The sequence below is a fragment of the Felis catus genome, chromosome A2 (assembly GCF_018350175.1).
Source record: "Felis catus isolate Fca126 chromosome A2, F.catus_Fca126_mat1.0, whole genome shotgun sequence".
Classification (NCBI taxonomy): domain Eukaryota; kingdom Metazoa; phylum Chordata; class Mammalia; order Carnivora; family Felidae; genus Felis; species Felis catus.
Genome location: NC_058369.1, coordinates 19,449,932 through 19,460,951, shown reverse-complemented (window position 1 = coordinate 19,460,951; position 11,020 = coordinate 19,449,932). Strand labels below are relative to the sequence as shown.

Below are 11,020 nucleotides of genomic sequence, written 5' to 3'. Positions count from 1 at the left end.
TGCTGGAGATAGGTATCAGCAGGAGGAGCTGGGAGGGGGTTGGTTAGCTCAGGGCTTGTTGGCTTTTCTGTGTGGAACTCCCCCCCCCCCATTCTGTCTAGCCTAGTGGGACTGCCCTATCCAGAGGTGGGGGTGGTGACATCTGGCACAATCAGGCATCTTATTTGGTGAGAGCCCCGCTTGTCCCTGTAGAGCTAGTCTAGCTTGGCTTCCCAGAGTCCACCATGCCCCTCCTGTTCACCAGGCCCCAGGCCTGTCAGGGCCTTGGGGCCTACCATACTGCCTTCCCCTGATAATATTTTCGGGGCCTCAGAGTTTGGAGCCTGTTGGCAAACCTCACTCAGGTCAGGGGAGGGGGAAACTTCAAAGTTGTCCACTTGTCAAGCCCTGGCTTGTGAGGGTGGGGCAGGTGTGGGACAACCCAGGCAGGACTGGGGAGCTAGTAAGTGTTATCCTGAGCCTTATTTCCAGCCCCTGACTTCTGCCCTCCTTAGTCCAGGGGCCACTATTCTTGCCTCCTCAACATTAAGTCCTCCTCAGGCTGACTTGTGAGTGGGTGATGGGAGGCTCACCCAGATATCATGAAGTGGGGGCTCTTGCCCAGGTGGCTACTGTTCCCCATTCCTCATCTTAGGCACAGAATCTGTGGGCAGTGACTGCTATAGAGGCCTGCCCCAAAGCCTGGCTGGCAGGAAGCATTCTCCCATCCTATCTGTGCAGGGGGAGGGGCAGGGTTCCAGGGGCAACTTCAGGGGAATCTCTCAGATGTTCTCTCCCAACCAAGAGTGTTTCAATCTACCAAGCAATTCACTCCCATGCTCACTTCATTCTAGAAATGGGGTTAAGCATCTACATAAGCATTCACCAGGGAGGAAACTGAGGCTCTGAGAGGCCCACAAGCTGCAGAGTCAGAAGCCACACCAGCCCCAACCTTCTCCCTGCAGCAGGGAGGAGCCAGGCACCTAAGGACAAGAAATGATTGGATTGAGCAGGAGTGAGCTTCCCAGCACTGGAGGAATCTAAATACAGGCTCTGGAAGCCTTGGGGCCTGGGGTTTGGGGCTAGTCTGCACACTGGGCCTGCTTAGGCCAGGGAAGTAAATGAGTGGCTTTAGAGGGCTGCACCCTGACATTCTCGGTCCCTCACAACTGTGCAACTGGACCTGGGTTCGAGCTCAGGGAGCCAGGAGACGCAGGCTCTTTCTTCCTCTCAGGGCGTGGGGATCCAAGTCCCCTGAGACAGGATTCTTGCAGGTAGCAGGAGCCACTGGGGGTGTGCTTTCAGCACCGCTGCCCTCTTCTCTAGACTGGCTGAAGTCTGCCATTCCACCATTAAACCTGTGACTCCAGGCCTTCAGCCTGTTGAAGGTCGCGAGCCCCCAGAAGGGTCACAAACGCGCCTGCCAGGGGCCGCGGGGCCAGGAACTCTTCCGCGGGTGCCGCAGAGAGGGGCACGGAGTCCAAGGCTGAGGGCACAGAGGTGCGCACTGGGAGGTCTGCCAGAGGCTGGGGCGCAGGACGCGCGCGCACGGGCTCCGCTCGGCCGCGCGGGCCAGCACAGCCGGCTCGGGGCCGCGCGGGGACTAGGGGAGCGCGGGCACGGGCGGGCGCGTGGCCGCGGCGGGGGCGCGCGGGGGCGGGCCGGCCGGGGAGGGAGGGGGGGGAGGGCGGCGCCGGCAGGTTGGCGGCGGCCGCTATTTGAGCGCCGGTCCCGGACCGGGCGCTCAGAGCGCTTCGAGTCAGCGCGGCGGAGAGATCGCGGCGCGCAGCCCGCAGAGGCGCTGCGGCCGGTGCAGCCCCGGAAGCCCCGCGCGACGAAGGCGGAGGAGGCGGAGAGGCCGGATTGCCGCCCGCCGCCCGCGCCCCCCCACCCCGCCGCCGCCGCCGCCCCCCCTCCCCGCGGCGCCGCATCTTGAATGGAAACATGGCGGTGCCGGCTCGGACCTGCGGCGCCTCTCGGCCCGGCCCGGCGCGGACTGCGCTCCCCTGGCCCGGCCGCGGCCCCCGGCCCGGCCCCGGCGCCCGGCGCCCGCCGTCCGGGCCCCCGCGCCCGCTGTTGCTGCTATTGCCGCCGCTGCTGCTGCTACCGCTGTTCGCCGCCCCCGGCGCCTCTGCCTACAGCTTCCCCCAGCAGCACACGTAAGTGGCCTCCTTGGCCCGCCGCGGGACCCCGGCCGAGCCCTGCGCGCCCCTCCGCCCCCCGGCACGCGCCAGTCCCTCCCCGCGCCCCGCGCGGGGGCGGGGGCGCTGGGGTCCAGCTGCCGGCTGCACGGGGGGGCGGCGGCCCCAAAACCACAGGGCGGGCAGCCGTGGTCCCGGTGCTTCTGTCTGCGTCGCGAAACTTCCCCGCGGTGCCCTTTCTCCCCCCAACCCCCAAAAGGGGCAAAGCAAGATCTGCAAGCCTTGGGATATGGTGAGGGGTTCCGAGTTTGCCAGCGGATTCCCCTGCGCTGTCCGGGTGAGAGGGAAACCTGAGGTTCGGTGAGGGGGCGGCCAGCGACCCCTGCCCGGCAGAGTTGGAGCCGCGCGTCTGCCCCACGTTTCCTCCCCAGTGGGAACCTGGCGCTTTTGAACCAGAGGTGGGGGACACCTCCACACCTGTCTTCGCTGCCCTTTTCCTTTGATGGGAAGGGCTGGATGCAGAGGATGCAGGCACCTTGTTGTGACCGGTGCCACAGAGGGGGTCGGTGTCCCTTGTTCTCCACCTGAGGAGAGGGTCCCCTGGAGAGCCCAACTGGGAGGTGAAGGTGCTAGGGTGGGGGCCGAAAGTGAATGGCAGGGAGAACCCTGCCCACCCCTGCTGCTGCTACCAACAAGGGAACAGCATCTCCTGGCCCTGCCAGCTTCTGCTGGTTCTCATGGTCCTTCTGAGCCTTTTCTCCGTCCCCAAGAGCCCGCAAACTTGGGCATCCTCCTCTGGTGAGCTTGGCCAGATGTATTTGGGGCTGGGGGTGGGGGGCGGGTATTCAGTGCATGTGGCCTTTAGGACGACAGCTATCTCTGTGGGCACCATGCCCCAGACTTATGTCAGTGCCCAGACTCCTCTTGCCCCTGTGGCTTTGGGCCATGGTGACCACCTTGTTGTCTGTTATCTGTCTCCAGGAGTGTGGAGCCACCTGTCCCTGAACTCCTTCACCAGTAGCCAGGCCTGGGGTTTGGGAAATAAGTAGCTGGGCTGCTAGTGGCCAAGGGGAAGATGCTGGCTTCAGGGAAGGGGAGAGGCTGACTCTGCGTCATTAGACCATTTCTGCCCAAGGGTAGGAGCCCCTGGTTTTGCGGACTCCAGCTTGTAGGTTCTCCCAGTTGAGGGAAAAACAAACTCGGGAAAGGCACTGCTCTGAGTGTCTCTTCATCTCGTCATTTCTTTCCTCACACAGCCTGGCTGTGCTCAGGCGGGTGATCAGTTGGCAAATTACAGGTGCCGCACGGACGTGTCCTCTGTCAACCGTCTGGATTGTGTGTGTGTGTGTGTGTGTGTGTGTGTGTGTGTGTGTGTGTGTGTTGGGGGTGTGCAGGGAGAGGAGAATCATATGGAAGTTCAGGGCTTTTGGGTGCATTGTCTTTGATTTGCCGTGATGAAAACGGACTTAAACCACAATGTTTAAAAAGAGCAGAAGCATTATTTTTTTGTTGTTCTTTTTTCCTTAAAGCCAAGCCACAATATTTTTCCCCTAGCCATTTCGTAGCTCCTTGAATGGAGGTTTAAATAGACATCTCTTTTCACCTCTTTCCACCTTGCCCCGTCTCCTTGCAACCTGCAGTGGGTCAGATGGCTGCTGGGCTTGCATGGGTCTCCGTTGGAAGGACAGTGTGAGACCCTGACCAGAGTGGACACCTGTCACTTTGTCCCCAGCAAGAAGACGATGAGGCGGGTGTGATGGCAGCAGCACATTTCCAGCTGGACACTCTTCTGTTGTCGATAGAGTTGGAGCTAATTTGAGGGTTTGGGACATGTCTTGCAAACCGTAATTAGAGAATGAGAGTGGGGGTGGGGTGGGGGCTGCGCGGCTCTGAGGGTCTAGAGGGAAGTGACTAATGTGACAACGACACACAGGATTTACCGTGACAGCCAGCGCCCTTCAGCTGCCCTGGTCCCGCAGATGCGGATGCCCATTGATCCTTGGAGGGAGGAAGGGGAGGGAATGGAGTGAGGGGCCCCGCATGACCATGGCTAGCTGGTGGGGGCTTTTGTTGAACTAACATGAAAGGCTAAGGCGGCTGCTGTGGAGCTGCTTGGGAGTGGATGGCCTCCCTGAACTCTTCTGGGTCAGTGTGGCCAGGCTAGAATGAGAGTTTGATACAGGTGGCTTTCTGAGATGGGAAGTGGGGGCCTCAGTGTCATGGCACCGAGGTGATGACCCCTCAGTGGAGGGGGCCCTAGGCAGGAAATCATTTCCTCATGAGCGTCTGGCAGAGTGACGGGGCTCGGGTCCTCAAGCCTCTGGGTTTTAAGCCAGTGTGGGTTTGGGGTTCGGTAGCCATTATTTCTATAATTGCTGTGGCAGCGTGGCCCTCTCCCCATTAGGCGAAGTGGACCGAAGCTGCCGCTGGATCAAGGAGGACAGAGGAGTTGCCGCTGGAGTGGGGACAGGGCTTTGGTTGTGGTGGCTGAGGTGGGGGCGGGGGCCTCCCTCACCCCACCTGGAGGAGGCCACACACGAGTACATGTGTGTGCACACGTGCATTCATGTGTTTGGAGGTGAAGTTGGTGGAGGAGGAGTCAGAGCACACTCTCCCTTTCACCTGCTTCCCTGTTTCCAATTCCACTCACCCACGGCCAGGAATGGTGAGCGGTGAATGGCCACTGCTGCCGAGGGCAACTGCTTTGCCTCTCCCTGCGTCTCTCCCGCTGTCTCCTGGCCCCTCCCTGGCCCCCTTCTTGGGTTCCCCCCACCCCCATTCCTTCTCCACTTCCTTGCCCATCCCTCTCATTGCTCCGTGCCCACCCTGCCCTGCCCGCCTCTTTTGTGAGACCTCTGTCCCCTGTTCTCCAGCATCCCTGGGTTTCTCTGTCCCCTACTCTGTGGGGCCCTGGCTGAGTGCTGGGTGGAGCGCCAGGCTGAGCTGCTTGGCTGGCGGCACCCTCTTAACCCCACTCTGCCCCCGTGATGATGCTGACCAGCACCTCCTTTCCTCTGGCAGCGGGTGGGTGGGGAACTGAGAGCCTGAGGGGTCTGGACCCACCCAGCAGATTAATGACAGCTGGAGTACGTGCTCCTTTTCCTGAGTGCCCACGACGGGGCATGCGTCAGTCTAGCTACGGTTAATGGTGGGTGACGTGTGTCTGTCTGGGCCTCTGAGCCCGCGTCTTCACCTCCCTGTGACTCTCTCTATTAGAGGGAGGCAACATCACACATCTGGGTCCCCCATTTCCCCAACGACCTGCCGCAGCTTTTGCAGGAGGGAGGGGGCGAGGCTTCACAGCCTGCTGCCACTACCACTGGCATGCAGGGCTGCCAAGTGCTCACATTCCTCCTGGTGCGGAGGCTTTGGGAAGAGAGAGACCCTTGGCTCCTGTCTCCCCTGTGCCCCACCCTTATTGGGCACCTCCTCCTAGCCAGCTGTGTCAGACTGACCCCTGAGAAGATGGGGGAGCCGTTTTAAGATGAGTCCCCTCGTAATCTGTGGGTGAGTCTCACTCTGGATTCTCAGTCACACTGGTGTCCCCAAGGAGAGATTGACTCACAAGTGGAGTGAGCACTTCTACACTCAGTGCCTCCTTTTCCCTTCTGCCTGTGTGCAGGTGGGCACTGCCAGCTTTTGGCACCTCAGATGTGTATGGGTGGACCCTGCCAGCTCCTGGGGAGAAGACAGTTTGGGACTTGCTGGGTGTTAGGTGTAGGCCCAGCAGACTCAAGCATTGGCCTCCAGAGCTGACCCTCTGATTGGGATGACCTTGCCTCAGTTTCCCTGAGATGAGAGAATCTGCTTAAGAGGCTGGTGGTGAGAATTCATGCAAGAGGCTGTAGCCTCTGGTGGGCAGGAAGGGTTCTGCGGGTGGGCACCGTGGCAGCTATTGTAAACATTAGCATCAAGCCCTAATGCTACAGCCTGACGGACCCTTACCCACCCACCCCCATCTTTTCATATTGCTCCCATAGGCTGAGTGTCTTCCTATCTGCTTTGCTCACGTGTCCTCTCATCAGTGCATGCTTTCCTCAGGGGTTTCCACAGCTTCTGGAGGCCTCTGGGTTGTGCCACTAGCTTAGGCTGTACCCACCCACATGGGGTATCAGCTCCTTGAGGACAGACACTGGACCACCTCCCTCCCTCACTCCCTGAAGCCCAGCTTAACTGTGGTGGGGGACACCACCAGTCTAATGGTGGGCCTCCCCTCAATGAACCCAGGCCAGACCCTTATCCACATTACTACCTTGACCTCAGAAACTGTGCCCATGCCCGTCCCACAGATGAGGAGACTGAGACTCAGAAAGATGAAGGTGCTGCCCAAAACCCCACCACTTCTGGAGGCAGGACTGAGAGAGGACTAATCTGTTGGATGCTTAGCTGCCTTGCCAGGAGCCTGGGCACATCTGAACACTGGGTCCAGGAAATTGGGGGTAGGGAACCAAAACCTAGGTCTTTGGACGAAGCATGCCTAGGCTTTCCAGCTATAACCTTTCCCACACCATCCCTCTGCTCTTCTGGGTCTCAGGCATCCTTGAGGGGGCCTTCCTTGGCTCAAGCCTTCACTGCCATCCTACTTCCATCCCTTGCCACACGTACACAACTGATCATGGGGCCCCCCGACTCAGAGTTTCCTCTTCTCCAAAGCTTTGAGTCATAGGCCAGGACAGTCTGGAATGGAGGGGTGGGTAGGAGGGACTCCTATCTTGAGGTGCCAAGATGCCATCACCCCCTCCAGATTCCAGTATGATTCCAGAGAGAAGGGGCATGAGGGTGTTAATGGAAACCTGAGACTGGATCCTCTAGTCCCTTGGCAGTTTTGTGAGCACTGAGGGGACTTCAGAGGACTCAGATCTTATAGATCTTACAAGTTTTCATGCTGTACAGACAGGTGGGATCTGGGGGGCTAGGGAGCTATTCAAAGGGCAGCTGGAGGTTTGGGAGAGTCAAAGTAGGCAGGCCTGTGGCATGGGTCCCATCTGGCAGGTTGTTGTCTGTGGGTAGGGGGCGGTCTCTTTCTCCTTCCTCTTCCCGCACACCGCTGCTGTCCTTGCAGGCTTCTAGATTTGAGATCTGCCTCGGGAACTGGTGACCTGTGTCTTTAAGTGAGTAGGCTCAGGGCCTCAGGCAGGAGGAGGGAACACTAGGGTCTAGGCTACCATAAAGGCAAGGGTGGGGGGCTCTCCCACTGCTGGCTACATTCCTTCAGCCAACTGGGGAGCTTCTGTTCATGTCAGGTTGGGTTTTTGTTTTTTTTGGTTTTTTTTCCTCCGGTGCCTACTGTCTAAACAAGAAGCTACAGGATCAATATTCGTATTCCCAGAGGGAGGTGCATGTGTGGTTTTTGCTTTTTTTTCTTTTCCCTTCCTCTCTTGTCCTATGTAACCTGAAGAGCCTTCTGAGCTGCCTGTGGCTAAGGTTGGTGGGGGGAGAGTTAGCCCTGCAGGTGACCACCAATGGATTGGGTTGCCCCTGGGGGGCTTGCAAACTCCCCAAGGGGATATCTTGGAGCTACTGAAAAGGAGTCAAAGATGCTGTCATTCAGGCCCACACAATCTGAGCCTGACGTTTTGGGGGCAGGACCTGGGGGCAGGGCTGCTCTGCCTTGCCCTACCACTGTGGGACTTAGGTTGCAGGTTTGGTTTCCCTGGGCCTGATCCTGCTCATGGACCATCTAGTTCCTCTCTCACCTGAGCTAGGTCTTCTCCTTCTGAGGCTGGTCTGGCCCACTTGGCTCCAGGCGGCTGCTAGTGCTGGTGCCTGAGCCTGTTGGGTGGGGGGGGAGGGACCTCACAGAGTAGGAGACCCTGTCTAGCTGGGGTTAGGTGAAGGGAATCTTCACATGGGGGACTTGAGGGTCTGGTCCTGGGGGGACCTCTGTCAAAGGCAATTCCAGCCCAATCCTCTCAGCTGGGTAGCTTGCATGGTGGTGACCTTGGACAAGGCCCTTCCTCCCCCTGGGCCTCAGTTTCCTCTCTTCCAGGGCTCTTCTGACTGTGACATTCGTGTCCTCAGAAGATAGGTTCAGGGTCTTCCCACTCCTCTTCACACTGTGCTCTAGCCACGGAGTGAAGCTTGACCCCCAGCCCAGCTAGACCTCATCTCCAGTGTGAGGAGCCTGCACCTCCCACTGGCCTCTGGCCACACCTTGGGTGTCTTGAAGCTGCTTCTCCGACTGACCCACTTTGAGCTCTAATCAACCTAATTGTTTAGCAGAGAGGGAGGGGCACGGGAAGTCTTTCCTGCTGATCATTATCCAGCTCTCCCCACCTTGGTAAGGACTGTTTAATTGAAGGGGAAAGGAGTGGCGACGAGAGGGAGGAGCTGCCCCTCTGCTTCTCTTCCCTGCCCTCCTGAGATCATGGGTCCCTGGCTCCCACCTCTATGCCTTCCTTCCCTGCTGGCCACATCTTTCTGAATGAGTCCCCTGCTTGGTGCTACTGAGGCTCTGCCACACCTCTCACCAGCTGTGTGACCTTGGGAACTTCCTCAGCCTCTCTGGGTCTTGGGGCCTTGTCTGTAAAATAGAGTTCCCTTGATTGTGGTGCCTCACAGAACTGGGATGGGAAAGGTCCTGAGGGATGGGCCTGACCCCAGACAGTGCATGATGAGGGCATGTGGATCCTGACCTGTGAGGATTCTCAGTCCAGTTAGGTCTGCACTCCAAGTACCAGGAACCTCTCCCATCACCCTTTACCTCCCCTGCACATCTGGGCCCTGCGAGCACCAGAGACTCACTTGTGGCTTTTGGGTCTTTCCTCCTGTGCTTGGCCTTTGCCTTGGCCTGTGTGCACATGTAATCTTGTGAATGGAAGTGTCTAAGAGTGTCCTCTTGTATGTGTTTGCACATGTGTGTTAGCTGTGTTCACTTGTGTAAACGTCCATTTGTATATGAAGACATGTGTTTGGGTGTGTGTGAACATGTGTGCCCCGGTGTGCACATGCTTGCATGTTGTTTGTGTGCATATGCTCAGGTGTGTGTGCATGCCCACGTTCACATGTGTACATAGGTGTTGGTGTGTGTGCATATGAATGCGAAGTTGAGGGTGTGCTTGTGCATGTGTGCACATATGTACGTGCAGGCATATGCATGGTTTATCTCTCTGTACCCAGAATGTGCTCCCAATGGCCCCCTCCTGCACCTGCCTTTGAAGTTAATGCCAGAGCTGGGCAAATGCTGGCAGTGGGAAATAAAGCAGCCTGGTTGTTAGGACCAGTGTTTTGCAAACTTTTATGTCAGGAACAGCCTGAGTTAAGGCTGATCTGGAAAGTTTGATCATCTACCAACTGGCGCGATGACAGTCTGTGAAGGAAACACACAGGCTGTGTCCTTGTAATTCAAATTTTTGCAAATTGAATGGTATTTAGATGCACTGGAGGACTTGGGACTCAGAGAAGCTTGGTGAGTCCATTGTGAAGTGAAGCATATTTGCAAACAGCCCTCCACTTGTGGAGAATCTGGAGGTTGAGCATGGAGGTTGGGGTGCAGGGAGAGTGGAAACCCTTGCTGTGTGACCTTGGGCTGGCATTTTTCCCCTCTTGGAGCGGGTGCCTCTCATCTGCACATGGAAGGGAGGGAGACTGGCATCCTTTGGAGCATCTGTTGTTGATTTGGGGTTCTTACCCCCAGGAAAATATTTGTGCAGTCAGTTGCGGGCATGATTTGGGGTACAATACCTTCAGCTTGATAATCTCCACATGTTCCTCTATTTGGGGCATCTGCAGCCAGATCTCTTCCTTTCAAAGATGAATTTTTGTCTACCGAGTCTTCATAAGCAAGCTGTCTGGGTGCCGTGTGCTGAGCTATGACCTTTGGGGTTGCTGTGTGCCCAGCTCAGCTCCGCCCCTGATCTGATGGGTTCTGATGTCCGAGAGAACTATTTAGTTTTGCTTTCCTGGCATTCTCAGGGCCTGTGTTGTCAGTGCTGGGACAGCCCAGTGTCCTCGGCATTTCAGGAGGAGGCTTCCGCAAAGGACAGAAGCGACTGAGAAGGGGTCTGGAGCCTGCAGGGCTAGTGAGGGTTCCTGTGGGGTCAGGGTGCCTGGGTGGGACTATCTCCTTGGGCAGTATGGGCCTTGCATGGTTCCCTTTCTTGGGAAGGACATATCCCAGCCACAGAAGTCCCTGGGGACCCAGACACCTCCATTGTAAGACCAGGAAGCTGCTGTCTGAGGCTGCAGAGAGGAGCCTCGCCCCCACCCCACCGCCGGCCCCCGCTCTGTGTCTTCTGGCTGCACACACCCTGTGGGCAGGACCCAGTCCCCAGTGCTCAATACAGGCTGCTCAAAGAATGATCCCCACTTAGCCGTCCTTGCACTATGACATACAACTGGTTCTCATAATAAGAACATCCCTGACATGGGATGCAGGAGCAATTTGAGGCCTCTTTTGGCAAGTCCTACAGAGCAAGGCGCCTGTGTGGTGTGAGGCCCCAGCTCCTGATCTTCCTCTGGGACACACCTTGGTGCCCCCATGCCACTTTAGAGTCAGCAGGGCTTTCTGGGTACCCTCAGGAAGGACAGCTTTGTTGCCAGATGGGCAAAAATGGGCCGCCCATCCTGAGATGGGCCGCCCATCCTGAGATGGAAACTGCTGCTACGAGTTTCCAGCCTGACGTGGCATTTTAGCCTCGATAACTTTCCTCTGCAGCCCGTGTTCTTTGCCTGCCGGCGCTGCCTGAAATGCTGCATTTGAAGCCTTAAAGGTCAGGCCTGGTGCTGCCACTGGTTCCTACAAACAAACAACAAAACAACCTACCTCAGCCCTGCCCCCAACTTCATTTATTAGAAAAGAGAAATGAGCTGGCAAAACAGGCTTCTGTGCTGAGGACTCTCACAAATGGACATTTCTCCTTCCCCCTGTGAGCTGTGGCCCGGGTGGGCATGGTGAGAAC

General features: G+C 57.6%; 1 protein-coding gene across 12 annotated transcripts in view; it reads left to right on the top strand.

Moving 5' to 3' along the window:
- Nucleotides 1-1,908: 1,908 nt before the first annotated feature.
- CACNA2D2 (calcium voltage-gated channel auxiliary subunit alpha2delta 2) overlaps nucleotides 1,909-11,020 on the top strand; it is a 143,915-nt gene continuing 134,803 nt past the window's right edge. For all 12 annotated transcript variants that reach the window (XM_045050543.1, XM_023249031.2, XM_045050536.1 and 9 more), the window contains exon 1: nucleotides 1,909-2,138. In XM_045050543.1, coding sequence (XP_044906478.1) covers nucleotides 1,924-2,138 — 215 coding nt within the window. In that variant the 5' untranslated portion in view covers nucleotides 1,909-1,923. The remainder of the gene's footprint in view (nucleotides 2,139-11,020) is intronic.